This window comes from Polyodon spathula, chromosome 2, assembly GCF_017654505.1.
Source record: "Polyodon spathula isolate WHYD16114869_AA chromosome 2, ASM1765450v1, whole genome shotgun sequence".
NCBI classification, from domain to species: Eukaryota; Metazoa; Chordata; class Actinopteri; order Acipenseriformes; family Polyodontidae; genus Polyodon; species Polyodon spathula.
In genome coordinates this window covers 49,639,489-49,665,917 of record NC_054535.1, presented here as the reverse complement: position 1 = coordinate 49,665,917, position 26,429 = coordinate 49,639,489, and the positions used below count along the sequence as shown (strand labels likewise).

Sequence of the window (26,429 nt, the reverse complement as noted above, 5' to 3'; positions counted from 1 at the left end):
GACACATCTACGTAAAACTACCAGTCCTCATCTTTCTTACGTCTGCAACACAACGTGCACCTACAATGAGGTCGGAAACTGCGCTAATCTGCTTCGGTGGCTGGTTTCTGACCTGCCACTGAGAGGAGGGGCTTGGACTCTGTCTGTCCCCACGAAAAAGAACTGAAAGAACAACCGACAACGGAAGGTTTAACTAGTACTGTTCATCAAGACATCGAATAAGGAGTAATCAGTCCTCCCAAGTGTAAGTAGGCTACTTCCGTATGTTGTGTTGGTGTTTGTTTTGTTTGTTTTTTTTTGTCTGAAACGGCAACATTGTATTGTGGCGTTGTTGTATGCGAATTATGATTAATTTACACATGTGGATTACGGATATAAACCTGAACTGTATGTTAAACCTTGCTTTTTGACTTTTATATTTTTAAAACAAAACTCGTGATTCAGATCTAATATTAATATATTATTAACTAATATTTCTTGACTAAAGTCCGATTTTAAAAGAAAACTATTTTCACATTTAGTTCAGCTACTGTAAATACATTGCATCCCGAAGGTGTGGTGGATTAAGGTATTTCTTATACAGTATTTGTAACGCCCTCTAACTCAAATTCACGGCATCAACAACGTTTTAGTTTTATTATCGCTGCATATTATAAAAATTGATTTCCAATAATATTCTTTGTTGCATGTTTGTGAAAAATAACAAAAATAAAAACTAAAGTGCATGTGAGTGACGATCTGGTATGGAGCATTATAATGGTAAAAATTAAGTCGTTTGTTAATTCGTCAATTAAGTTAATTCTTGCATTTATAAATGTAATTCTTAAAGTTGTGTATATATAGTTAATGTCAATTCTTACGTTAAATCGTAAAATAACTCTTTGCTAACTGAACTTTCAATTAAATTTGGCAATGATGGCGGTCTGTTTAAAGCCTGGGGGTAAATACGTGCATTCTTGTAGGTTTCTTTAGCTGTACAGCTTCAGATGTGCATTAAGAACTATACGCGTAATTTACACGGGGGCCATGCCCATCACTTTTTAAAGTGGGATCGGAGCCAGATAATAAGCAGGTGTTTTACTACGAGGATCTGTATCAGGCGCCACTGATCCGTAATGTTGATCAAATCCTGGAGCTGCACACACTTTAACTTGGGAAACTGACCAATGAGAAGTGATCATACATGATGCTTAATTTAAACGCCCCGGTTGGCAAGTTTTGGAGGGGTTCTTTTGTACAGCCTGAGAAAACAGTAACGTTGGGGTGAATGACAAGATGATGGACAAAGACAGGAGGATGCACTACGTTGCAGTATCTAAAACACAGGAAATGGTTTAAGTTTGTAATTCACCATAGCGCGAGTTATTTACTAATGTTATCACACTGAGGTTTCTGTCTACTTGCAGATTAACTTTTCATTTGAAATTGAAACGGTAAATTTAAAACCGCAAAATGACCTTTGTGCAAAAAAGACAATAACTAAATACAGTATCACTTTGTATAGTTATACCATATTAATGACGATATATTACTGTTTCTAAATTCTATGTGTTTTTAAATACACGGCAGACTCTCGCATCTATTTATCAAAAAATGCCATTTTACTATGCATTACTAAACTAATAAATAAACAATTGCAATAACAAAAGCTCTTATATTAATGTTGAGTTGTTGTGTGTAAACAGGTACACATTTCAAGTTTCAAACTAATGGAGCTTGGTGTTTATTTATTTACATTATCATCCATACACTGCAGTATGAGGTTCAAGCTACAAGTGCATCTGTGTATTTTAAATGGATGGAAGCTGAAAGTACTTCTTTAAAAATGCCCTTTTCTTATACCAGTACAGTACTAGCACCATTTTAATAGCAAAACTATTTATATGAAGTATTTCACTTGTAGGGAAACCCTCAATGTTTCAAGAAATATTTCAAAGGGGGGGGGGGGGGGGGGGGGGGGGGTAAGAGGCTCTGAGCAGAGCTTCATGCTCTTTGAAGCCTAAAGTCATGGCTTCGTAATTCCTTGACTCAGAAGCGACTAAATACAGCTATTTGCTACATTCCTCACTCATGACAACGTTGTGCCAACAGTTTAGTTTTGAATGATTGTCGCAGGGATGTCCTTTAATCTTTTAATTAAACATACAAGGGATGCAATGCTTTGTTATACTTGTGTAACATGTATTATTTCAGATAGCATAATCTTCATCCATGCCCCAGCTACAGAAACTGCCCCCCCCCCCAGCCCCCTCCAGTAGCTGTGTTCCTAGTTACTGCTAGGAACACATCAACATCACGACAAAGACATAAACAACCATTGGCAGCATTATCGATTTGTAGATGCACCCTTGTGTGATTTGACAGTGTTCAAACATGAAGTTTTAAAAAGTTAAATTGCCAAGTGAACTTAAGTTCAATTGGCAAACCGCTCATTTACGACTTAACTTGAATTGACAAATTATCTTCAAATTTATAAATTTACGAACTAACTTAAGAATTAACAAATTAACTGTTTAATTTTGACCCTTTATAATGCTCCATAATCTGGTGCCATAAAACCTGAGGTTCTATTGTGTCGACGCATAGTTCAGCCCCTAGTGTCTTGTCTCTGTGGGTCAATTGCAACAAACTTTTTTGATGGAAGAGCGTGGGCTCTCAAACCCAGTCCTGGGGACCCCCTGTGTCTTCCGGTTTTCATTCCTACTGAGCTCTCAATTACTTAACTAAACCCATAATTGGACTAAGTCTTTAGAACTTGCGTCTCAGAGATACAAATGGCAAAATCATTGAAGAGAAAAAAGTAGAAAATATATTAAATGGTTACCTTTCACGAGTTTTTACAAAGGAGGATACGGACAACATGCCCCACACGCCGACCTGTTCCTATCCAATTTTAAATAGCTTTAGTATAACAAAGGCAGAAATGTTAAAGGGACTAGGAGCTCTCAAAATAAACAAATCCCCTGGGCCGGATGAGATCCTCCTGATAGTACTCAAAGAAATGAAAGAAGTTATTTACAAACTGCTAATCAAGATCGTGCAACAGTCTCTTGAGACGGGTTGTACTGACAAACTGGTGAACTGCGAACGTAATACTGATCCACAAAAAGGGAGACAAAACCAAACCAGGTAACTACAGACCAGTTAGCCTGACTTTTATATTATATGTAAACTTATGGAAACTATCAAGATCCAGAATGGGAAAATTACCTATATGGTAACAATATCCAGGGTGACAGTCAGCATGGTTTTAGGAAAGGGAGATCATGCCTAACTAACCTGCTTGGTTTTTTATTTATTTATTTATTTTTTTTGAGGATGTAACTTCGATAATGGATAATTGCAAAGCATATGACATGGTGTATTTAGATTTCCAGAAAGCTTTTGACAGAGTCTTGCATAAAAGATTAATTCTCAAACTGACCGCAGTAGGGATTCAAGGAAATGCATGCACATGGATTCGGGAGTGGTTAACATGTAGAAAACAAAGTACTGATTAGGGGAGAAACCTCAAAATAGAGCGAGGTAACCAGTGTAGTACCACAGGAATCACTGTTAGGTTCTCTGCTCTTCCTAATCTACATTAATGACTTAAATTCTGGTATAGTCAGCAAACTTGTTAAATTTGCAGCCGACGCAAAAATAGGAGGAATAGCAGCAAAGGTCATTCCTAAATGATCTAGACAGCATTCAGAACTGGGCAGACACATGGAAAATGACATTTAATAGAGAAGTGTAAGCTACTGCATGCAGGCAATACAAATGTGTGTTATAAATACCATATGGGACATACTGAAATTGAAAAAGGAATCTATGAAAAAGATCTAGGAGTTTATGTTGACTACAATGCATTAGTAATGCCTTCATCTAGGTAATGTGGGGAAGCTTTAGGAAAGACCGATAAAATGCTCAGATATATGTAGTGAAGAGTGTTAAATTCAAATCAAGGGAAGTAATGATGTTACAAATAACTTGACATCTGCAACTTTTTAGGATCGGAAAACAATTAAAAAGGCCTAATTAAGCTACTTGTTAGTTCAATTAATTGAGAGTAGTGATGAGCAATTATCACTTTTACAAGTCAATTCCTGATTAAATGTTTTTTTATGATTTTTTTATTTCTAATGAAAAACTGCAATAAAACTAAACTTTTTGCAACAGGACTTTCAAACTTACAAAACATACAGTACGCACTATATTGAAGTCACAACTAAAGCAGCATAACCAATATATGAACAATATAATTTCACTTAAATACAGCAGAAAAGCACTTTCTTGGTCTCAACTGCCTGAAATCTTCTCTTCAGCTCTTTTGAATCCCTACCTCTCTAGGGTTGGTAATGCTGCATAACAAAACAATAAGAATACACGTGTGGCAGTTTATTAACTCATTAAATATAATGTAATACAAGAAAGAATGGCAACCTGAAACAAATATTATAAAAATAATTTTGTAACTAGAACTGCCAGGCAGTTTTACGGTTCCCAAGCCCCAGTATCAGTACCTGTCTAAGCGTGTTTAGTTCTCAATGTGCCAAGTTTAAAATCAGCAGCTTCAGCTGTTCCACAGAAGAAGATATTGAAAGTTTAATTTTTTTCAAAAATGCGTCAGGCAGCCATCTTCTTTAACCCATGTTTCTTAAAAGTCAGTGGTATTGCTACAGTGTCAGGGATGGTGCGAGTTAGTCAAGTAAATCGTTTGTCAACCAAGGCAGTTTTAAATTTCAGACATAAAGATACACCTTGCGGCCATTTTGTTTTATAAAACATAACCATTTTGACATTTGTGTTCTGTTGTTACTGGGACAATAACTACCATGTTCGGAGTTTGTTGGTCAAACGTGTTTCAAACAGCAGCAGTTTGTTGTTAGGGGCACGTTTCGATAAGATTTGTGGCAGCCATTTTGACTTTAAAATTTATCGCAGAAACTTCTGCTTCGCAAACTTGATGTGGGTTTGGATCCTGATGATATATGCCAAGTGTCAGATCAATCGCTTCACCGGTTCCCAAGAAGTAGATTTTGAAAGGTTTCTAAAAAATGTGAATATTTGCCTGGTTTATTATAGTCTCTTGACTAAACATGACATCATCAGCATGCCTGTTTGCAGAACAGCAGCTGCTATTGGCTGTGTAGCTCAGTTAGCAACAAAGATGTGATGTAACCATGAGTAAAGGAATAGCACCTTTAAAAGCCAGTGATATATATTTTTTTAGTATTCGTCTCACAGTAGATTTTCTTTCTTCTAGAAGAAAAAAATGATGGCAGAGACAAAGGACTCGAGAGATCTTAAGTCTGGAGGAGATGCTGTGGATGCTAAACCTGTTATCATGAAAGAGTAGGATGCTGTTGTGTTTATGGTTGTCTTTTTTTATTTTGTTGATAGATGAGGTTTTTTGACATTATGGTACTGTTAGTGGGAGGGTAACAAACTGTATACTGTTAGGTAGTCGGCATTTTGTATTCGACATACATTTTGTTTAACATGGTTTAGTACACTGTATGTATTAATACAAGTAACTAGACAGGTTGGTTCTAGGGGGTGCTACAGTATAGCGGCCACATTATCTTAGAAAGATGTGACACTTGGAGAAAGGAAATGCTGCAAATACAGTAGGTATCGGTTGCATCTTGTCAGTTCAGCCGTTACTTAGGAAACTGTTTGAATAAGGGTTTCACTCCCTGTATTTTCAGCTTATTTCTATAGATCATTGTCAAACGGAGAGCCTTTAATTCATGTAAATTACTACTCTATTACCTACAACAGTGTTTCCCAACCCTGTTCCTGGCGGCACACCATGTCTGCTGGTTTTCGTTCCAGTGCAGCTCAGTTGATTAATTGAACCATTACAACAAACGAATATCTTGAAAATAATGGGAAAATGCCCAGTTAATCACTTTCAGTTCAACTGAGCAATTAAGCACTGCGTTGGAATGAAAAACAGCAGACATGGTGTGCCGCCAGGAACAGGGATGGGAAACACTGACCTACAGTACTGTATGTCATTAAAAAAAATGTTAAAATGACAATTGGATCAGAATCTCATTTTTAAAAAGTAATAAAGCAGTTTGAATTGTGGAGGTTTTGTGCAAACTGCTGAATCCTCACTTGCATTGCTGCTGCACTCACTGTACTATGCGCCTTGAAGTGCATCTTCTTCCTCTAGAACCGTTCAGCAGCCCCATGATGAAGACATGCAGGTGGATGCCAAGCCAGACCATGCACACCCCTACAGATATAACATGAACTATCCAAGCATCGGCCAGTGTATTATAATTAACAACAAGAACTTTGATAAAAAGACAGGTACTGTGTGATACTATCAATACTCAATGTAGGACCTAAATGCTACTTTTCATTTCATTTTTCATTTCTTTAGAAACCGTCTGATTGATTTAATGGATTATTTTATTACTTTTGAACATTTGAAAGTGCCACGGAGCTACCATGTGAAAGGTTAATTAAAAGCCTAATAGGTCAATTTAATAAATCCAAGGACCCTGCAACAGAAAGAAATTGTCATTATGTCTGTACTAACTATATAATAAAACCCACATTTACTTTACAGTAGAATTCACAAATGCTGTGTCTTTTAAAAACTAGAGAACTACAGTATATTGCTGCGCATGTGTGGATAACTTCTTTCTGATTCTAACAGGAATGAATGTTCGAAATGGAACAGATGTGGATGCAGGAAGTCTCTTGAAAAGCTTCAAAATGCTGGGTTATAAAGTAAAGGTTTTCAATGACCAGACCTGCAGGCAGATCGAGCAGTGTTTACAATCTAGTAAGTGGAAACTTTCTGGGCTCTAGAGAGAAATCCCATCATGTTATCCAAGCACAGCTCTAGCCAAGAGGGATGTTAAATAATTAAAAATGTTAAATAATTTAGCAGTAGAACCTGAAGGAGTGCTTTACTGTCTGGTTAGACCTGCCTCATGCTGTTAAATGACTGAGGCAAGGATATTTAACATTACGAGAAGGGCCTTACCAGACAGTGAAGCACTCCTATGTTGCAGAAAATGTTCAATTATATTAATATTGCACTATGCCATGCTCTAGTTGAGGGTATAAAGGATAATTACTGTTTTTTAAAAGAAGAAAATGAAGTTTAAGTCAGATAAGCTGGATTTGGACTTTTCCAATTCCATTCTCTTACTATTCCCTTCACTTGAGAAAATCAAATGTAATCCTAAATGGGAAAACTTACATGACAGTTATTTCTTTCTCAGTATACCTGCCGAGTCTTAACAGTCATGGCTGTGTTTCAGTTGCCCGGGCAGATCACAGCAAAGAGGCCTCTTTTGTGTGTGCTCTGCTGAGCCATGGAGATGAAGGAGTGCTTTACGGAACGGACGGTTGTATCGAAATGAAAAGACTGACCAGCATTTTCAGGGGAGACCGCTGCAAGACACTGGTTGGCAAGCCGAAGTTGTTTTTCATACAGGTAATGGTTATTATTTGAGAAAATAAAATATAAATATATATTCCATGGTGAATCTGCTTTACTACGGCAACTCTGTTAAAAACTAGAGCTGGATTATTGTTTACTTGCTAGGTTCACATTCTATGTATCTAGTATGGGTGTCCAGTTTGCTTTTGGTAGACAATGTATGAGTTTAATAAGTCAAATAGTTGGATGCTATCAATTTGTTATGTTATTTAATGTAGGCTTGTAGAGGAACAGAGCTAGACGGAGGTATTGAATCTGACAGTATTGAAAGTGACAGCTCTCCCCAGACGATCCCTGTGGAGGCTGATTTCTTGTACGCGTACTCCACTGCTCCAGGTAAATTCCACCCCATTTCCTGACTTTAATAATCGACTACTAAAAGAAGCTATATTAGTGGATCACATTGTATAGATCTTTCTGTGTGCTTCCTAAAAGTAGATTTGTAGATCCAAGCCCTCTGTTTGAACGTCTATTCTGATGAAAGACAGAACAAGACACTGGGTGATTTCAAAGCTACAAGCTTCTTTAATATATATTTTAAGGGAGTACATTACAGTATAATAAAGGCATCCACATTTATGTATACAAACCCAAAGGGAAAGTCTCATTGGGGATTTTTTGGTTATTTATAAATCTATGAAATATCTGAAATGCAGTATTTTCTTTACTTGTTGTAGGCATGTTGTGCCATTGATCACGTTGAACTAAAAAGAACTGCATTATAAGCATATTTAGAGATGAGCTTTGGACTCTGCAATGACCCATTCATGGCTGTAAATTTGTTTGCACAATGAAAATGTGAGGGGGGGTGCCAAGATAGTGTATAAGTATATATATGTAGTTAACCAGAGCAGAAATGTGATAAGATAAATTAAATTTGAATGAGCTTTGGTCTTGCAGGCTTTGTCAGTGCATGGTTTGTATGTAACCCTTTTAGTTTTAACAACAGTTAACACCCTTGAGCCTTTTTTAGATAGAATTACATGACTTATAACATATTTTATGGAAGATAATTATTTTTTTCTTTTTTATCTACTGCTTCTTGATTGCCATTTTGTATTGACAGCAGTTTCTATCAGTTTTTGTGCTTCCTCGTTCTTTCTGCATGTTTTCCAAATCATGGCAGGAGAAGTGTGCTACTAACATGCTTGTTCATTTGCAGGTTACTATTCCTGGAGGAACACTGCAAGTGGCTCCTGGTTCATCCAGTCCCTGTGTGATGTGCTGAGCAAGTACGGCAGGGAGCTGGAGCTCATGCAGATCCTTACACGGGTTAACCACAAGGTGGCACTGGAATTTGAGTCCACCTCAACCATTGCAGGCTTCAATTACAAAAAGCAGATTCCATGCATCGTCTCAATGCTAACTAAAGAAGTGTATTTCCCACATTGGTTGTATTTGTGATATCTTCTTTGTGGTTTTGAATAGCTTGTATAAACTTAAACATGCAGAGGTTTGTTTTTGCAAGAACATCTGAAGACTTTCAAAAGAATACATTAACCGGGAGCAATAACTGTATCCATACCAGCAGGTTCTCACTGTTAAACACTGAAAATGCAATTATAACCACTGAATAGATAAGGGATGCAAATGTATTAGAAACAGATATTAAAGTTAGGGGATTTTAATCGATTATCACATCTTTGAGCTTTGAGTTATTCAAAAATAATTGCTCGATTTAATCTTGTCGAGCGAGGTATCAAAAATCGGTGCGGGAAAAAGAAATCTTGAAACATGTTGGAGACTGCTTCCAGAGATATTCTGTGAAGCCAAGGTCCTGAAACTCGGACTTTACTTCCGTCACACGACACACAAGGGATCATGGGATATGGAGAAAGCAGGGCTATGTTTCTATTGTCTATGGAGAGGGGTTGGATTGAACTAATTTTCTCAATGTTTACATTTTTTTTAAAAACTTAAGTCTGTTTCACTGTTGCCCAGAGTCAATGGAAATATACTGACCTGTTGAATGATGACATAAGGAAATTGATTTGATAAATGAACTTTTCTGAACACAGTCCTCATCAGTGTATGCGCAGTTAAGATCACAATTTTTCATATTTACATGTTAGAAAAATACTTTACTGTTGTATGGTCTTATGGTCATAAGCATTTACAGTAAACTGCATTATGTTAATACTTTGTATTACTTTTAATTGTTTTTCAATACATTTTCATATCGCAGGCAGACAGGTGTGATTAATCTGTCATAGATTAGATGATTAATCTATCAATAGAAATGTCAAGATTAAAACCCCTAATTTAAAAGTAAATGCTTTTTTAATAACCGTTAAAGTCCTGCTGTTACTCATACTTGTAATTGCCTTTAAGAAGCATTTATCTGCAGGTATTAAATAAGGCCATTCAAAACAACAAAGGGTGTCCTTCCTTCACCTTTACAGTTGATTACCAGTGAGTGTCAATTTCCTCAGTCTTTTAAAAACCGTCTGGAAGCAAGTTTTCCTCTCATCTGGGATGCTGCCGTTTTTACTGCTGTACCAATGCTGTAAACTGACATTGGGTTTAATTAATACCTGCTGATAAATACTATTTAAAGGCAATTGGGAATGTGAGTATCAGCCCCCCAGATAACTACATGTTTATTTTCTTCATGGAGAGCAATTGTATGTATTGTTGTTTACTATGTGTCGGGTACGCTTAAACTCTTACTGTTTTAAAGGAATACTTAATTACTCATTTTTAACTTGAATACTTATTTTCGTTACAATGTTTAAGGGGCATTTTACAATTTGTGTCTTCATAATTCAAGTCATAGTTTAATTGTGGTGGGTTTTTTTTTATATCTTTTAAATGAAATGCCTGTTGCGCATACATCTTCTCTTGAGAGTTAGTTATTTTAATGTGACAAGGTCTTTTAAAGTGTATTCATAAAATATTTACCATAGAGAGTATTACTGTACTCAAAATGGGTGCTTGTTATAAGTAAGATGATGAAAATGAAAAATTAACTAGTATTGTGAGACATCCCAATTTAAAGGCAACATTTGATTACCCTGAAAGAGCCAGTCAATATGGGCCTGACCTCCAATTCATTACCAACTCAACACCATTATCCAACCCAGCTGGAACTGGGTTTGAGTCTTTCTGTTAAAAGTAGACTTTTTATAGGAGAAGTTTAGCATTTTGATGCATCTCAAACTAGTTATCTACTGTGTACGCAGCAAAATCATTCTCTATGTAGAATATTAGAAGATTAACAATCGCATTTGTGTAGGAGGTTCACCAGCACAAGACTGAATAGTTGTGAATATTTTATCAACCTTTTGCAATTTAGATATTGTTGTGGAACCTCTGTAAGACAGAATTTTAGTATAGGATATGTATTGTATTAGATTATTGTGTCGCTCAGAAATGTGATCAAGAGGACTGGCACACAATCCCCAAACTATCATTTGCATCCAATACATTTAAAGCCAAGTAAAGTTTCAGTCTGAAATATAAATACGCCTGCATATTTGTGATGGGCTGGAAGTCTTTGCAACCGTCCATAAAAAGTCAGATTGCACTAGGGTAAATTTGAAGTATGAGTTTACTTCCTCCTTCCAAATTTCCGGTTAATTTAAGCCCTTGGCAGAGGTAATGAAAATGTTGATGTCTAGCGATCCAGTAAAATGAGGTTTCTAAAGTTCAGGCTTGTGGCATAAAGTTCTGCCAATGTTTGGATCATTAAAATAAGACCCCAACGCACAGTATATTTTTTTATATTTTAATTAAAGACCGGGAATTGTAGTTTTAAACTTTTTTTTTCTTTTTAATGTTAATTTAAGGTGTCTGCTGTTGTCTGTGCAAAACTTAACGTTAAAAGCTATAGCAGATTTGCTGGTAAACACAGATGTACTTTTTTGTGTTTTCGTAAGAGAAACTTACAACATTTACAATAAAGAGAATTGTCTGAAATGTATTTGTGCGCCGAAGTGTGTGTTTGAATGTAGTGATATATGCTTAAAAGAAACCATGTACAGTGTAAACAATGTTGTGAATCGCCATGGGAAGTCTGGAAGGTACTTTTTTTAATCCAATCCATGAATCAACTCAGTATTTCAAAGTCATGTTGAATGTGATATTTATATATATATATTATATATATATATATATATATATATATATATATATATATATATATATATATATATATATATATATATATATATATATTTATTTATTTATTTAAATGACCTACAGTAATTGTGAGGGCTGATAACAAACACACATTAGTATTTACAAATGAGAGTTTGATATCTCAGAGCTGTCATCCACTAATCAGGATGTGTCATTACACACCATCTGACAAAGACAATTATTTTAACACTGCAAAGTAAATATTTGAAAACCAGTAGAGTAACTTGGAACTTCCATTGAGTAAACATGTTGAAAGATAAATCCCCTCAAAAATGCAGACAAGTAAATTAATCTATAATACTAATAAGTATATACATGTCTGTGCTTGTTTATTTTTTCAATGACGACATTTCAACTGATTATTTAGATAATGTGGTAGGGCAGTTTTATATAACAGGATTTTGTGCTGAAAGAGTCCGGCTTTATTTAATTGCACAACCTTACAAGATAAACGCAAAACTAAACCTACTGTAGACTTGTACTTTGATTGGAAGGTTAATATAAAAATAGATTTGTAGTTAAGAAATAACTTTTGTTGAGCGCATCTGCTTCGTCTCAGGGGCTACAAGGAATATTTAAAAGGAAGCAAAGTGGAACCAAAAAAGGATAACTGTTGGGTCTTATAAATTTGAATGAAACACAGAGCTTAAAAGGTTGATAGTGAAGCGATAAGGATGAGTAAATAGGAATGTGTTGTGTATAGTGAGTCATGAAGGGGCTGAACAGATTAAGGGCCATCTTCAAAGCATTTACCACTGCTGACTGCAGTTATCTGAAAAACAAACTGCTAACAGAACTAGGAAGAAAAAATAAAACAACTACAGTACATGCAGGAACTTGGAAATTTTGTAACAACAATGTTTTGGTTTGGAAAAGAAAGAAAATAGCATTCCGAATCATTTTGTAATGGAATATACAGTATGTTAATTGAAATGGGAATAGAGGTTGGTTAGGAATTACCACAGGTTTAATATTTAATGTTGTTGCTAAGGAAAGGACAATTTAGAGCAGTGGTGCACAACTCAGGTCATGCATGGCTGGTGTCCCTCCTGGTTTTTGTTCTAACCATACCCTAAATTAGTTAATTGGACCAGTTAAGCATCTAATAAGGTACAATAAAGTACTTTATGGTGTAGCTGGATTAAAAACCTGCAACACTGGCCCTCCAGGACCGAGTTGTGCACCACTGATCTAGAGTCTGAATGAAAGGGTGTGGAGGACACCATTGTTGTCATACTAGCCATAATAGCTTGTTTAGCTTCATGGCTCTGACTCTTCAGAACTCTCCCAGCTTTGGTGTGTGATGCTCTGTGGCAACGTGGTGAGTGGAGTGGAAATAAATCACATAGACAATTATTTTCAGGTGCAAGGGTGTTTATTGATGGTAATTACAATGTCCAGAGCCTTACGGTAAGCATCTGTAAATATTAAATGATGGAAGTGATATAGCGGCATGTGCCATTTTGTTTTAAATCCCTTGGGTTTGACCCAAAACCAAAAAGTCAAGTCTTTCTTTCACCAACACAAAACACAGACACTATTCCTATGGTGAGTAAATTAAGTGCTTATGGTGAAAAGTTCTCCGTGAAAAGTGAAGTGCTGGTGTCCGGGTTGATGCTAGCTTGTGCTACAGCTCTGGATCGTGTTACTGGTAGTCTAGTTAAGACAGACAACAGTTACAACAAACACAAGACAAACATGGTTTTCAGCAAATAACAGTCTCCTTTTATACCCTTCCTCATGACCCCTTGGTTAACGATCACACCCGCTTCCCCAATCTACGGATTCTACAGCGTTTCCCATCCGGGTCATTGAGTTCGGGTACCGTAGCTCTGCCCCTTTTTAGATGGTCGACTTCCATCTACCCACGTAAAGTGTCAATGCCTTTTAGTCCTGGGTACTCTGTTCCCTTTACCTAGCGCCCTCTCAGGTTGGGAGGGAGATCTAACATCAAGCGTCATTCGATCTCTGTCACATGCTCCCACCATCTCTTGCTTTAAATCAGCTCTCAAGATCCACTTGTTCTCTCTTGCTTTCCATGCTCTTTAAGCCTGATATTCTGTTACTGAGGCAATGTGGCCCAGTGGTTAAAGTCCAGGGCTTGTTACCAGTTCAAATCCCACTCCTGCCACTGCCTGACTTACTATGTGACCCTGAGCAAGTCATCTAACCTCCCTGTGCTCCATCCTGTGGATGAGATGTTAAATCAATGTCCTATTGTAAGTGACTCTGCATATGATGCACAGTTCACAGCTTACCTCTGTAAAGCGCTTTGTGATGGTGGTCCACTATGAAAGGCGCTATATAAAGATATTATTATTATTATTAGCTGTTATGTCTTTGCTACTTCTGATCTTTCACTGTATCTTCTTATGATTCTATATGACACACATCCACTGTGTTTTAGAATTCACATCCTAGCCTTGTATTTAATGTATTATACTTTGTTTTTCACTGTATTTAAGATATTATGTAGTTTTGCATCTTCTAAAGCGTTTTGTGATGGTGGTCCACTATGAAAGGTGCTATATAAAATAAAGCTTGATTGATTAATGCAAAAATGTACACATACTAATATTACAAACACATACTAATATTACAAAATGTAAAACAAAATGATGAAAATGTATTTGGATTTGTTTTCAGATAATTTTTCTTAATTTTACGACCACAGCATTTAGAACACTTGTGCTGGCTAAACTTAAATGATTTTCTGTTATGTGATTAAAACATTTGTTGGTGTACTATGTGAGCATTTTCAGGTATATGTTTACCACCTCTCTTTTTATTCAACCAGCTCCTGTATTAGAAGTAGCCGACAATAGACAATAATAAACATATAACCCAATGACTTACCTGTCTGAAATAGTTTGCTACTGAAGTCTCACCCACAGTCTGTTTTTGCACAATAACACAGTCTTGAGAGAAGACAGCACAAGAATTACCTGGATTGTACATTAATTATAACACCCAAAGCTTCATCTGGTCTGTTTATGACAGTTCAGTCACGTCGCAGTGAATTCTGGTCCTTGTAGTCCTGCATCACTAAAAGGAATGTTAAAAAAACAAAAACAAATGGTCCAAAACGGTCACAGTGAACCTGTGGTCACCCTCTTCTAACATCCTTCTCACGTTACCAGGCCTGCAGAGGAGGAGAACATGATTCATGCATTGAGACAGACTCAGCAAAACAGGAATCAGCTGAAATCAATGAAACGCCAGAAGCTGACTTCTTGTGTGCACATTCCACATCTCCAGGTAGATATATACAGTATAATGTTGAGGAAATCACTTAGTTACAAGTCACTTTAAAAAAATATATATATATATATATATATATATATATATATATATATATATATATGTGTATATATATATATATATATATATATATATATATATATATATATATATATATATAATGAATACAAACTTTTAATATACTTGAATAGTTATTTCTCAGACAGTTTACATTTTACAAAGATATATTTTTTTCTGTGCTGCTGAAGCTCTTTCTGATGCATTAGCCGTAGTCCTTTTTTCTAAACGTAACCAAAAGTAACTATTTTTTTCACGCAAAATGTAATCCGTTACCAAACTTAGTTACCTGTCTGAAATAGGAACCGTTAGTTACAAGCTACTGAAAAATTGTATCAGATTACAGTAATGTTATCTGATACCAGCCTCAGTAGGCAGTGTGGTCCAGTGGTTAAAGAACCAGACTTGTAAAAAGGAGGTCCTGGTTCATTTATGCCTGCCGCCCCGAAAAATAGGAACATGGTTAATTTCAGACACCGTCTGTTTTACGATAGAGAGCCAGTGTGAAAGCCTCCATAAGATGTACAGTATTCTAAAAAAACAATGTTATGCTGGATGCTGACGCTTGGTGTGAAAGGACCTTAAGAGTAATCACAGAATGGTCAACACAAAAACATCAGACCTACAACAAGAAGTCAGCACCAAGCCTGAACTAAGGCCCTGTCCACACTGTATAACCGATCTCAAGAACCGTACTCAAAAACATTTTAATTAATCCAGCTCAAAACATCAACACTAAAGTACCTTTCATGTTTAGTCGGGCTTAATGAATACACTCTCTATTAGAACAGTTCAGTTACAGTTCCTAGCAGTTCAATGGACTGTCCCACCATGCACTGTATTTTATGTTTACAACCTGGCAAATACAGAGTCTAGACCCACTGAAGACATACCGCTTCTTAGCATGAACGTTATGGCTTTGTTTCTTAAAAACACAAGGTATATTTTATCATAATTTGTGCATTTTCGTTTTTAACTCTGAAGTTCTCCTTGACCAATTTCATCGCTCTAGATTTCAACATGCCTTGATTTTGACATCTGATCATGTCACTGAATGATCCACCATTTTACAACAAGCCTCAGAAATTTTATATGGTACAGCAGTATTGATAGTCATTCTCAAGTCTTTCAGGTGCCTGTTTTGAGTGCTGTATTTGCAATGGCTACAAAACCAAAACATTCTGGGATATTTGAGGATATACAAAAAATGCAGTTTGGTATTACAGTGTCCACACTTCTGATAAACCGCACTACCTGATGTGATCTAATTAGAACTGGACTCGAGATTACCTCCTGGGGTGGTATGAAGTATGATATTAAACACTGTGTAGTGTGGACGCAAACCATATTTAGCACTTTTATGCTGGTTTAAAGGCAACTACAGTAATCTGTTGTGTATCCACCCATGAAATCCGCCATAATCATTTATCTGCCATGATCAAGCTCTTCAGCACAGTGTGTGTGCATGTGTGAGTGAGAGACAGAACCAGAACCAGGGTTGGATACCGAAGAGTGAGTAAGCAAGTCGAAACCGGAGACAGCCACGTGAGTTTAGGAAGATACAGGGTATTAATGTTCAGACTTTGTAGTTCCCACCAAAGTTTTCGTACACAGGCCCTAAATATCAAAGCTTTTATAACCGCCAGGGGAGGGCTTTTGTGGTGAGGGTTTAACTTTTCAACAGTTTTTCACGTTCCGAGCAAAAATAAAAAAAAATGTCCAGGAAGGATGAGAACAGTCCCAAAACCCCAGTTCAACAGTATGAGGAATGTTATGCAAATGAAGTTGGTACCTAATTAACATACCCCCAGTGCAAAAATCTAAAGGGTTGATGTGGCTGGAATCAATATTTTATGTCTAAAGTGGTTCTGCCTGTTTTAAAGAGTCCTAATGGAGATGGGAACCAATTTCAAACATTGAATGCAGAATGCTATGACAGTGTATTTATGTGATGAAGTTAAAGAGGATTTAGGGTCAAGCACCCTGAGGGCTCATGTATTGCCAGTATCACTCACAGCCGTGTCATTCTTTGCCGCGGTTGTTTGTATTGTGATGACACGGGGTCTCCGTTCCTTTTATTTTAAGCAAAATAAATGGACAGACTCAGGGATTGCAGGTGCAAACGGAATATCCGCCTTTTAATTTTCTGTGGTACACTTGGTATCTATGGGCTAAGACCACACCAAAACAATAATCCCCCTATTCTCTGGCTATCCAGTTCCCTCTCTCTCTCAGACCCCTGTCAGTTCTTGGTCTTGCAGCTTTTAGGTTGCTATTCACGATCACTGTCACTTTCTCTTACTTTCCTTCACCACTCTCTCTCTCTCACAACTCGTGCTAAAACTGACGTCCCTCCTGCTCTTATACGCGCAATATGGGGGGGGATACCCCCCCCCGTCCCCCAAGGGCATGGGTCCCCCACCCCAACCTGACTCTCTCCTCCAATCACTGGGGGGGGGGGGGGGGCAGGAACATCACTATCCCTGACCCCCCACCCCCCCACCCCCCTTGAGGCGCAGTGCCTTAAGCATTATCCCCAGAAGCTACAGTATGATATTCTATTATATTATCCCCAGGAAGCTTATACAAACATGTGTATTTTTCATAAAGTGCAATGTGTTACATCATTTTCATAAAGTGCAGCTGGGTATGGAGGATATTTTATGCTAAAAGGAAAAGATAAAGAAATATGTCTATATATTTATTTATGTATTTATTAATTTTTCATTTTGGCATGTCTGCCAGAACCAGGTACATGAAACTATAATTAATACAGAAGATACAATCAAAATTAGGCTACATTAAAATGACCTCTCTAAGTTTCTCTGTCCTGATGCCCTTGCTTTACTATTATGTTCTATTAAATGTATCATCTCTTGTTTCTCTGTATTTCCTAAAACACACGTCTGTTGTGTTTTTCTCCACCTTTACTACCTTTCAATCCCACCTGTCCATTGATCAAATCCTGAAATTACGTAACAACTGTTATTTGCATCATTAACATATAAGTTTCTCATTTATATACTGAATAGTTATTCTGCCACCTTTATATAAATTGCACCCATTCCACCTGTCGGAAAGCAGCAGCAAAGTGTTTCAATTTATGATGGAAACAACGTTCGGGTTAAAACAGAAGGAAACAGTGAGTTTCGGACTGTCAGAAGACACTTTTGATAGTTAGGACCACTGAGTTGTACGAACTCTGTGCGCTGCCATTGCTGGTAGTGTCTCGTGAGCTGTTCAATGTGCTGATATGTAAATAAATCCTGTTCACCTGTGGTGCGTATCAAATTCAACCCCCGTCTCAATCTCCTAACTGTCACTCAGGAGCGAATGCACACACTCACATGGCTGTGGAAGGCCATCCGTGTCAAAAACGTAAAAACTTAATACACGTTCTCTTTCACTTTAGCATGTGTGGTAATTGTAATTGTTATGCATATTAATTTGGCCAATCAGATCGCTGAAAAAGAAAGGAGAACCAATTAACTATAAAGAAAATAGTATGTGTAATAAATTATCCAGTTAAAAGTGGCTTTACATCAGCCATTCCTGCCTAATTTGTGGCGGTATATGGACTTGCCATTGGGTAAAGTCCAGTGAAAGATGAACAGACCCGGACCCTCCGAGGCGAGCATCAGCCAGTGACTTCAGAGCCATAGAAATAGCTTTAACAAGTGTTAAAAGATCTGACATTGAATCTAATATCATCTATAGTAACTCAATATTTTAGTGTAAAATTGAAATAAACATAATTCGAAAAAAAACAAAAAAAAAAAACAACAATTGAGTACATTGTTAATACAAACTGAACCGGGTCACGGGTCACATTGTCTGTCTCAAGAAGTAAGCAGCACTCAGCAAATCTACATTTGCACTGTAGAAGAAAATATATTGACGCCGTGATTTGCAATTGTCCTTATTCTTGATTTTTTTAAAGCGTATTTCACGTCTGAAATTGAACAAATGTTATCCCGATGGTGATTGGCTACTCTTGTAATTACTCTACATGATTGTAAAATGACCAGCCCCTACGTAGGTACTACTGTAAAATAACCAGCCCCTACTTAGAAAATAGGTAGTTAATTTACATTTATTTAGAACACATAGTTTTTTTTATGTATTTTGATTGGTCCAAATCAATACATGTGCTAATTATTTTAACGTGTACTAAATAACGTATTTCTGACCTGGATGGTCTTCCATACACGCCAGACGGCTACCCTGTCAAAAGCATTAATAATACCCTGTATGTTTCTAAACAGAGGATTTAGGGGAGCTCCCTAATAAAAGCTGAATCTCAGTTGTGTGAATATAGTAATTGTTAAAGCTGTGTTTAATGGTATTTAAAGGATACCCGACAGACTACTGTAATAGAATACTGTTTAAAGGCATAGTGTGGACAGGGCCTTAATCTGCAAACTTCTCATCAGCCAAGATCTCTAATATTTAGACAAGAGCTGAGAAACCCAGTTTATTCTGTTGATTTCCCTGATTGTAGGAGTAAACAACAATATCTGGAATACAAAGAGAAATATCAACAGCTGTTTTCAAAAGGTTCTGTCGTATGCAAATAAATGAAATACTGTCTCTTCAGGGTGTTACATGAGCCAGTGGCTCACAGTGGGTAGCATGTAGTATAGTCTTGTTTGGAAGCACTCCAAAACTTCAACAGCAGTCATTAACAAAAAATGTATATAGACCTTTTATGATGTGTAATCTAAAAGCAATTGACAGTAAAACAGGTTTGTTGTTTTCGTTGTATACATTAAAACAATAACAAGTCCTTTAAAAAAGCTTATTAACAACATACTGTAGATGGCATTTAAAAGTGGATGTGGTAAAATCATCTACTCCCAGAGCATGCCAGTGTGAAAGGGACTATAGAGTCCTGTGCAGGTCTTTGACCCGACTGTCATATATTTAGCAGATAATCAGTTCAGCATACTTCAAGTTATAATTACTACAGTAGCTGTTTAAGTGGAATTTGCTGCCCTCTGCTGGGTATGTTTGCATTTGAAATATACATCTGTCCATTTCATTACTTAGTGTATGTTAAAACTGAGAATACCAAGCCTATCAGCTCCCTACCCTGTTATAGTGCTCCTTCAATAGTTCATCATTTGCTCTTTCTTTACTGTTAGGCCACATTGATAGTAAATTACTATATTTTTCTATAAAAGGGCCCTTCACTAATTCACTGTTTTTAACATTTCAAATTATTTTGACAAGATATTATTATTATTATTATTATTATTATTATTATTATGTAAGTACCAGTGGTTCCCAAAACCCAAGTACAGTGCTCCCACATTTAACTATTTATGATATATTTCACACATATTCATATTGCAGTATGAGTCCTAATGGTGAATACAGTGCTCTAAAAGTAAAAAGTAAAACAAAATGTGTTGCTGACAGTATTGATCTGAGTCTGCTTTACCCTGCTACATTACACTTCAATGAACATGATACATATACACTCTGAATTTTCATGCTCTCATTGATATTTATCAAGTTTATCAGTGAGTGCCAAAAATTATGTTTATTTACAGAATGTCGATGTCTGTTTCATGAGCGTTCAAAGTACAACAAACTGCAAAATGGAGAAAAGTTGTTTTAGGCAGAAAAATGTGTCCACGCTGATAAGAGCTGAGTTTAAGTGCAAATTGATAATCCATGGAGAACAGAAAGCTAACATTGAAGGCTTTCCTTGTTATCTACATTCTCAAGATATTGTATTACCATGATAATGTTCTGGGACAGAAATGCACTAAGGCTGATTATACTCAGCAAAAAACTATGGTGTCTTCAGTAATAATGCTTAGGAAAAGTTAAGGATGAGAGGAGGCCAGCAATGCCTGTCCAGTCTCATATCCTATGTCTGTCTCCACTCAATATCCTGTGGTCATGGTCTGCGTGGTGCTGTTAAAATAATACAAATCATACATACCAACTCCTTCTTTCAACCTGTCTTCATAACTCATTCCTTTCAGCCCTTGGATTTTTATTGTTGCTTTTCGATTGACTCTGTCCAAAGCCACAGTGTCCTTTTTGTAACGCAGGAACTAAAACTGAATGCAGTATTCTTTAAGTGGAGTCTCATCTATTCATTCCAGAACCTCACCTTTGATTTTCACTCTACACTTTTATACTAGTTAATCAAATGTTCTGTTTGCCTTTTAAATAACCTTCACATATGATTTCTGACACCGGACAGATGCCAAGGTCTCATAGCAGGCCTGATCTAGATCAATAACAATCTAGGTCAGCTTGTTAATTTGTTAGGAATAACACAAATTACAAGCAATTAAGCAGTAATATTTTTTAATACAAAAACCCCTACACTTAAATTTTAACTGACCTTCAAGCTATTGCAAATGATACAAATTGTATTCTATTGAGAGGCACAAGCTATCCTAATACTTGAAAAGAGCAGTGTCATATAGGTTTTAACACAATTATAGTACAGGTTTATAAAACAATGGGAACAAATGAATATGACTTTCACTAGAATATAAAATGAACAACATCTGGAGGAATTTGTTTTATTTCACCAGTAAGGTTTATTTCAACAGTACAGATATACAGATGTACAACTGTATTTTCAAAGAAACCAAACAAAACTTCACTATTTAAAAAAATACAGAAAGCAGTGCAAATTCAAATTAATGTAGAAACAGTTGTGAAATGCATTTAGTTTACACGAGGGCTCCTTCCAGAAGATTCAGAAGAAGGAGACTTTGCCACTGCTTTTTACTTAGTTCAATCCACTAACTGTTTTTATTTGCACAATCAGAATACAGTATTCAAACAAGTTTCATATTTCTATAACTTGTCAGGATACTGTCTTTGTAAAAGTAACCTTCATTTCCCCAACCAGGAATGCTAATTAATTTTAAATACCTGTTTTTAAACATAGTCCACAATAGAAATTAACAGATGCAAAACTGTAAATTGGATTCACAACTGAAGTCTGGACAAACAGTTATTGAAGAACTATATTTGGTTAGTGTAATTTATGCAATAGAAAAGCAAAATTAATTATCTTTCAATCAAACAGAATGGCGGGGAAACATCATGACTGTCAGGAAATCTTACCCAAAATGCTAACTCAGATGATGTACCTACGCTTCAAACCAAGGTGAAGGGGTGTGATTAAAGAGTTATAGTGAATGTAATGCAGAGCAAATGGAACTGAATATTCATAATTCATCTGAAGGTTCTTAGATAAAACACTGACTGATATCAACAATGTTTTATATGTGACTAATAATGCAAATAAATAGCGTGCAGAGAATGCCCCTGGTTGATTTATAATGAAACACTGCAAAGCATTTTCAAATGGGAAATTAAATCCCTTGTAGTGCAAGACATGATGTCATAAAGGTTTCTCTCATGGTTTAGCTGGGTAAGTTCAAGAAGTTTAAAAAACAAGTCAGCAAAATAACACATTTGGCAATTTGTTGAAAGTGATTATGCTGGAAATTATTATATGTATATTATGATTCGAAATGTTCTTCAGCAGGGAATGTTAAAATATTTGTATCCTAACGCTGTCAACATTCCTAATGGAAAAGGCTCCGTTTTCATAAATTGGTGGCTCTTAAACTGGTTTATTTGGGACCCCGTTTAAAAAGATGACCCCCTATGCAAAGAAATCAAAAGGGATTTTGACTGCACTTAGAACAAGGCAGAAACGTGGCACATGAAATGCAAGGTTACAGTGTTACGTGCTTTTCAATTGCTTTCTCACATTGCCAGACAGTCATGATTCCACAACAGATCTTTTTCAAACATAAACAAAACCATCAGTCTGAAAGCAGTGCAAACTCAAATAGTTTAAAAAAAGTGTTGTGAAATGCAGGTATTTTACATGAGGGCCCCTTGTAGGAGATATAGAACAAGGTGACTTTCACTAACTTATTTTTACAGTATTCAAACAAGTTTAATTTTTAACTTGTCTGAATACTGTCTCTATAAAAGTAACATATAGTTCCCACCCAGCAAGAGGCATTAATTTTACAAATAGTAAACAATAAAAAAAAACAATGATGCGAAACTGCTCAACTACACTTCTCAATTGGATTCGGAAATGAAGATATAATCCCCTTAGGGCATGGGTCCACAAATGTGAACAATGATATATTAAATATGTAAAATTACTCAGTAATTAGTTATGTTGAAAAGTACTTCAAAATAATGAGGTTATTGGCACGTGTGTGTGTGTGTGTGTATATATATATATATATATATATATATAGTAAAAGAGCCTCACACTCTCATGGTTCGTTGCCCCTTTAAAAACAGACCCAGGAAACCAGAAATGGATTTTTAAAGCGCTTACGCGCACTTTTAATAAACACAAACCAAATAAAACAGAACACAAACAAAAACCTAACTCCGTTTTGGAGCGCTGACTATACACCAACAGGTCCCTGACTAACACGCAGGACGGCTAAGACATTTACCTGCCACAAACAAAATACCGTAACTCACTCTTGACAGCCTGGAAACAGCACACCTTCTGCTTCCCACCTCTCAGCAGCCCTGAATACACTAACTGCATTCTTTAAATACCCTTCACCTGGCTCTAATTTGCAATTACCACCAGGTGCAGGGGATTAACTAAATCATTAAACAATAAAACCAATTAGAACCATTAGCCCATTCACCTAAATGTGCATTCTCACATGTTTTTAGCAGAGAAGGATTTTAACCCCCTCCCTGCTATCTTACAATATATATATATATATATATATATATATATATATATATATATATCCTGTATAATATAATTGGGCTTGCAGGGAATCAATTCTAAAATGTTGTGGCAAACAACACTTTATGTTTATGTTTAACATAGTTCTGTATCTGGGTGGTTATAAACATAGGTCACTTTAGAATGGCATAGCAGCAAAAAGGCTGTTCAGAGTCAGACTACCACAGGGTAAGATGGTAAGAGTAACCGCATCAGTGGCCACAGGGAGGACTACAATCCTGAGCATGCGGTGTGCTGGTGGTGACCTTGATGGCCATACATTATGTGCCACTGTGGCAAAGTAGTTGATTGTGTAAAGGTGCAGGAGTGATGCAGTGCGCAATAAACAAACAAGGAGATTGTAATCCAGTTGGAAAGGTATTTTATTGTATCCAGGTCTGGTGACCAAATAATAAGACCCTGGCAATACACAACAATGTGTACTGTGTGGCGTAAATAACAACAAGTTGCAATCCCAAATAATAACACAAATATCTGCCCCACAATAACACTAACACGGTCACCAGTCCTGGGTGTGTGCAGCGGTGCTCATGGTGGGTGATACAGTTTATTTAGTGACAATCGTGCAGTGCTGTTCCGGGTTAGTGCTGGCCTTTGGCGACAGCTCCGGAATTGTGTTTACCATCTAGTAATACATAACAAGACAATTACAGACAAACAAAACAAAACAATTACGAACGTCTCTTTATGATTTCTCACAGGGTCTCTCACACAGCCCTTACGGTTCAATAGTTTTTAAACCAAGCGAAGGAACAGATACATCACTTCGACCCCTATTTATACCATCACTCATGACCCCTTGGTAAACAATTACAGCCGCTCCTGTAAACCATGGCTGCCACATTATTTACCTTCTGGGCCAATGCGTTAGTGTACCGAAGCTCTGCCTTTTTTCTACATGGCCGACTTCCTTTTAACCCTTGGAATGAAGTGTCGGGTCAGGTAGTCCAGAGTATTCTGTTCCCGTTACTTAGTGCCTCACAAGTCGGGAGAGAGATTTACCACCAAGAATCATTGTCTTTCTGTCACAGCCACATACAGGTTTTACTTCTTGTTGCCCTTAACTTATTGTATTCTGTACTCGTAAGATCAATGCACTTGCCGTTTCATAATTACTCGAATAGTAAGTTTCATAATTACTCGAAAAGCACCTGCAATACCGTTGCCATAAATGCAACTACATTTACATTGTAACTATAGCTAAAGTAACACTGTGTTATTATTAAGAATATAACATGTTATATTATTATCCTGCATCATGGCACAAACAGGGGTGTAGTGCTATATTTAGAAGTGAGGGGGCGTTATTATCTGTCATCTTTGTTTCCCCATACACTCAACAGAACCACAGTTTATCAATCTACAGTAGTTACACAACTTGAACTTGTCTCAACGGTGAATGTATAATGGGTTTTATCTCTAACTTTAGCTATATTAAGAAATGCACAGTAATATCACACGGTTTGAGTGGGGGACTACAAAGCAAGATAACATCACTTAATTTATACAATTATACATTGAAATTATTATTATTATTATTATTATTATTATTATTATTATTATTATTATTATTATTATTATTATGGGGTAAAGCAACAAAGTTGCTGGAACCCTACTGTTATTGTTAAGATTATTATTATTTTTCTTTCCGACAACAAAACCTTAAAAGTTGCACAAAATGAAAACAGTTGCACAAAAACTCTTGAAATTTCAGAGTTGTAGACACCAATGGGAACTAATATCCACAGCTGAATGAACGCGATTGGTCAAATGGTTTGGCAGCCATACTGGATTTTACGACACATTTTGGACAATTTACAAACATTTGCTTGTCAGAAACCACTCTGAAACTGGGTATACATGGTTAGCGATTGTCCAAGATGCACGGTACGCGAAATGAAGCTGATTGGTTCAGTGGTATGACGGCCATGTTGGATAACCTAATTAACCTAATTAACCTAATTAGCAAATCTTGGCATACTTTAAAGTTTGCCCAAATGAAGTTGCTACAGTAAAAAACATGGCTGCTGTGGGCCAATCAAACTTCAGCATTGCTCTAGTTGCACATATTGCGCATAAAATGAACATTGTTAAACAAAAACTCTTGGAGACCTATGGGAATTAATGTGTGCTCTATTAAAAAAAAACACCTTGATATTGCCATTGACCTTTGACCTCTCCTTAAGGTTACAGAGTGTAGACAGGGTCATGGTTACTATGGAACACAGATTGACTGCAGATGGTGCAAAATGCAGCAGCAAGGGTTTTTACCGGTACCAAGCGGGCAGACCACGTTACTTCCTATCCAGTCCTGTGTTTCCTTTAAAATATTGCTGTTGACCTACAAGGCTTTGCACGGTCAGGGTCCTAGTTATATAATGGACCCTTTAGCCCTTACATCCCTGGGAGGCAGCTTAGATCCTCTACCTCTGGATTGTTAAAATGCATGGTTCCAAAACGTATTACCCTCGAAGGGTGTAGTTTTAGCCGTGTTGCTCCATTTCTTTGGAACTTACCACCAACCTTTATTACAGAATCCACATCAGTAACCAAATTTTAAAAATCTCTTAAGACGCACTTATTTTCCACTGCAGTCTGCAATGTTTTTTTTTTTTTTTTTTTTATAATATATTGTACTTTTATGATTGATTTTATTTTTATATTTATCTATTTTATTGCATTTTATTTATGTATTTATAGATTTTGCTTTGAGACACCTTAGAGTGAAAGGCGCTA

At 36.6% G+C, this 26,429-nt stretch overlaps 1 protein-coding gene across 7 annotated transcripts in view; it reads left to right on the top strand.

The window, feature by feature from the left end:
- The window catches only part of LOC121297547 (caspase-3-like), a 29,479-nt gene extending 18,108 nt beyond the window's left edge, over positions 1-11,371 (top strand). For 5 of the 7 annotated variants that reach the window (XM_041223915.1, XM_041223909.1, XM_041223923.1 and 2 more), the window contains 5 exons: positions 6,201-6,306; positions 6,659-6,787; positions 7,272-7,447; positions 7,672-7,789; positions 8,616-11,371. In XM_041223915.1, the coding sequence (XP_041079849.1) occupies positions 6,201-6,306; positions 6,659-6,787; positions 7,272-7,447; positions 7,672-7,789; positions 8,616-8,857 (771 nt within the window). In that variant the 3' untranslated portion in view covers positions 8,858-11,371. Of the gene's footprint in view, positions 1-72; positions 245-5,248; positions 5,338-6,148; positions 6,307-6,658; positions 6,788-7,271; positions 7,448-7,671; positions 7,790-8,615 lie in introns of those variants that run through there. The other 2 variants (XM_041223969.1, XM_041223961.1) reach the window with 2 other exon arrangements.
- Positions 11,372-26,429: the final 15,058 nt, after the last annotated feature.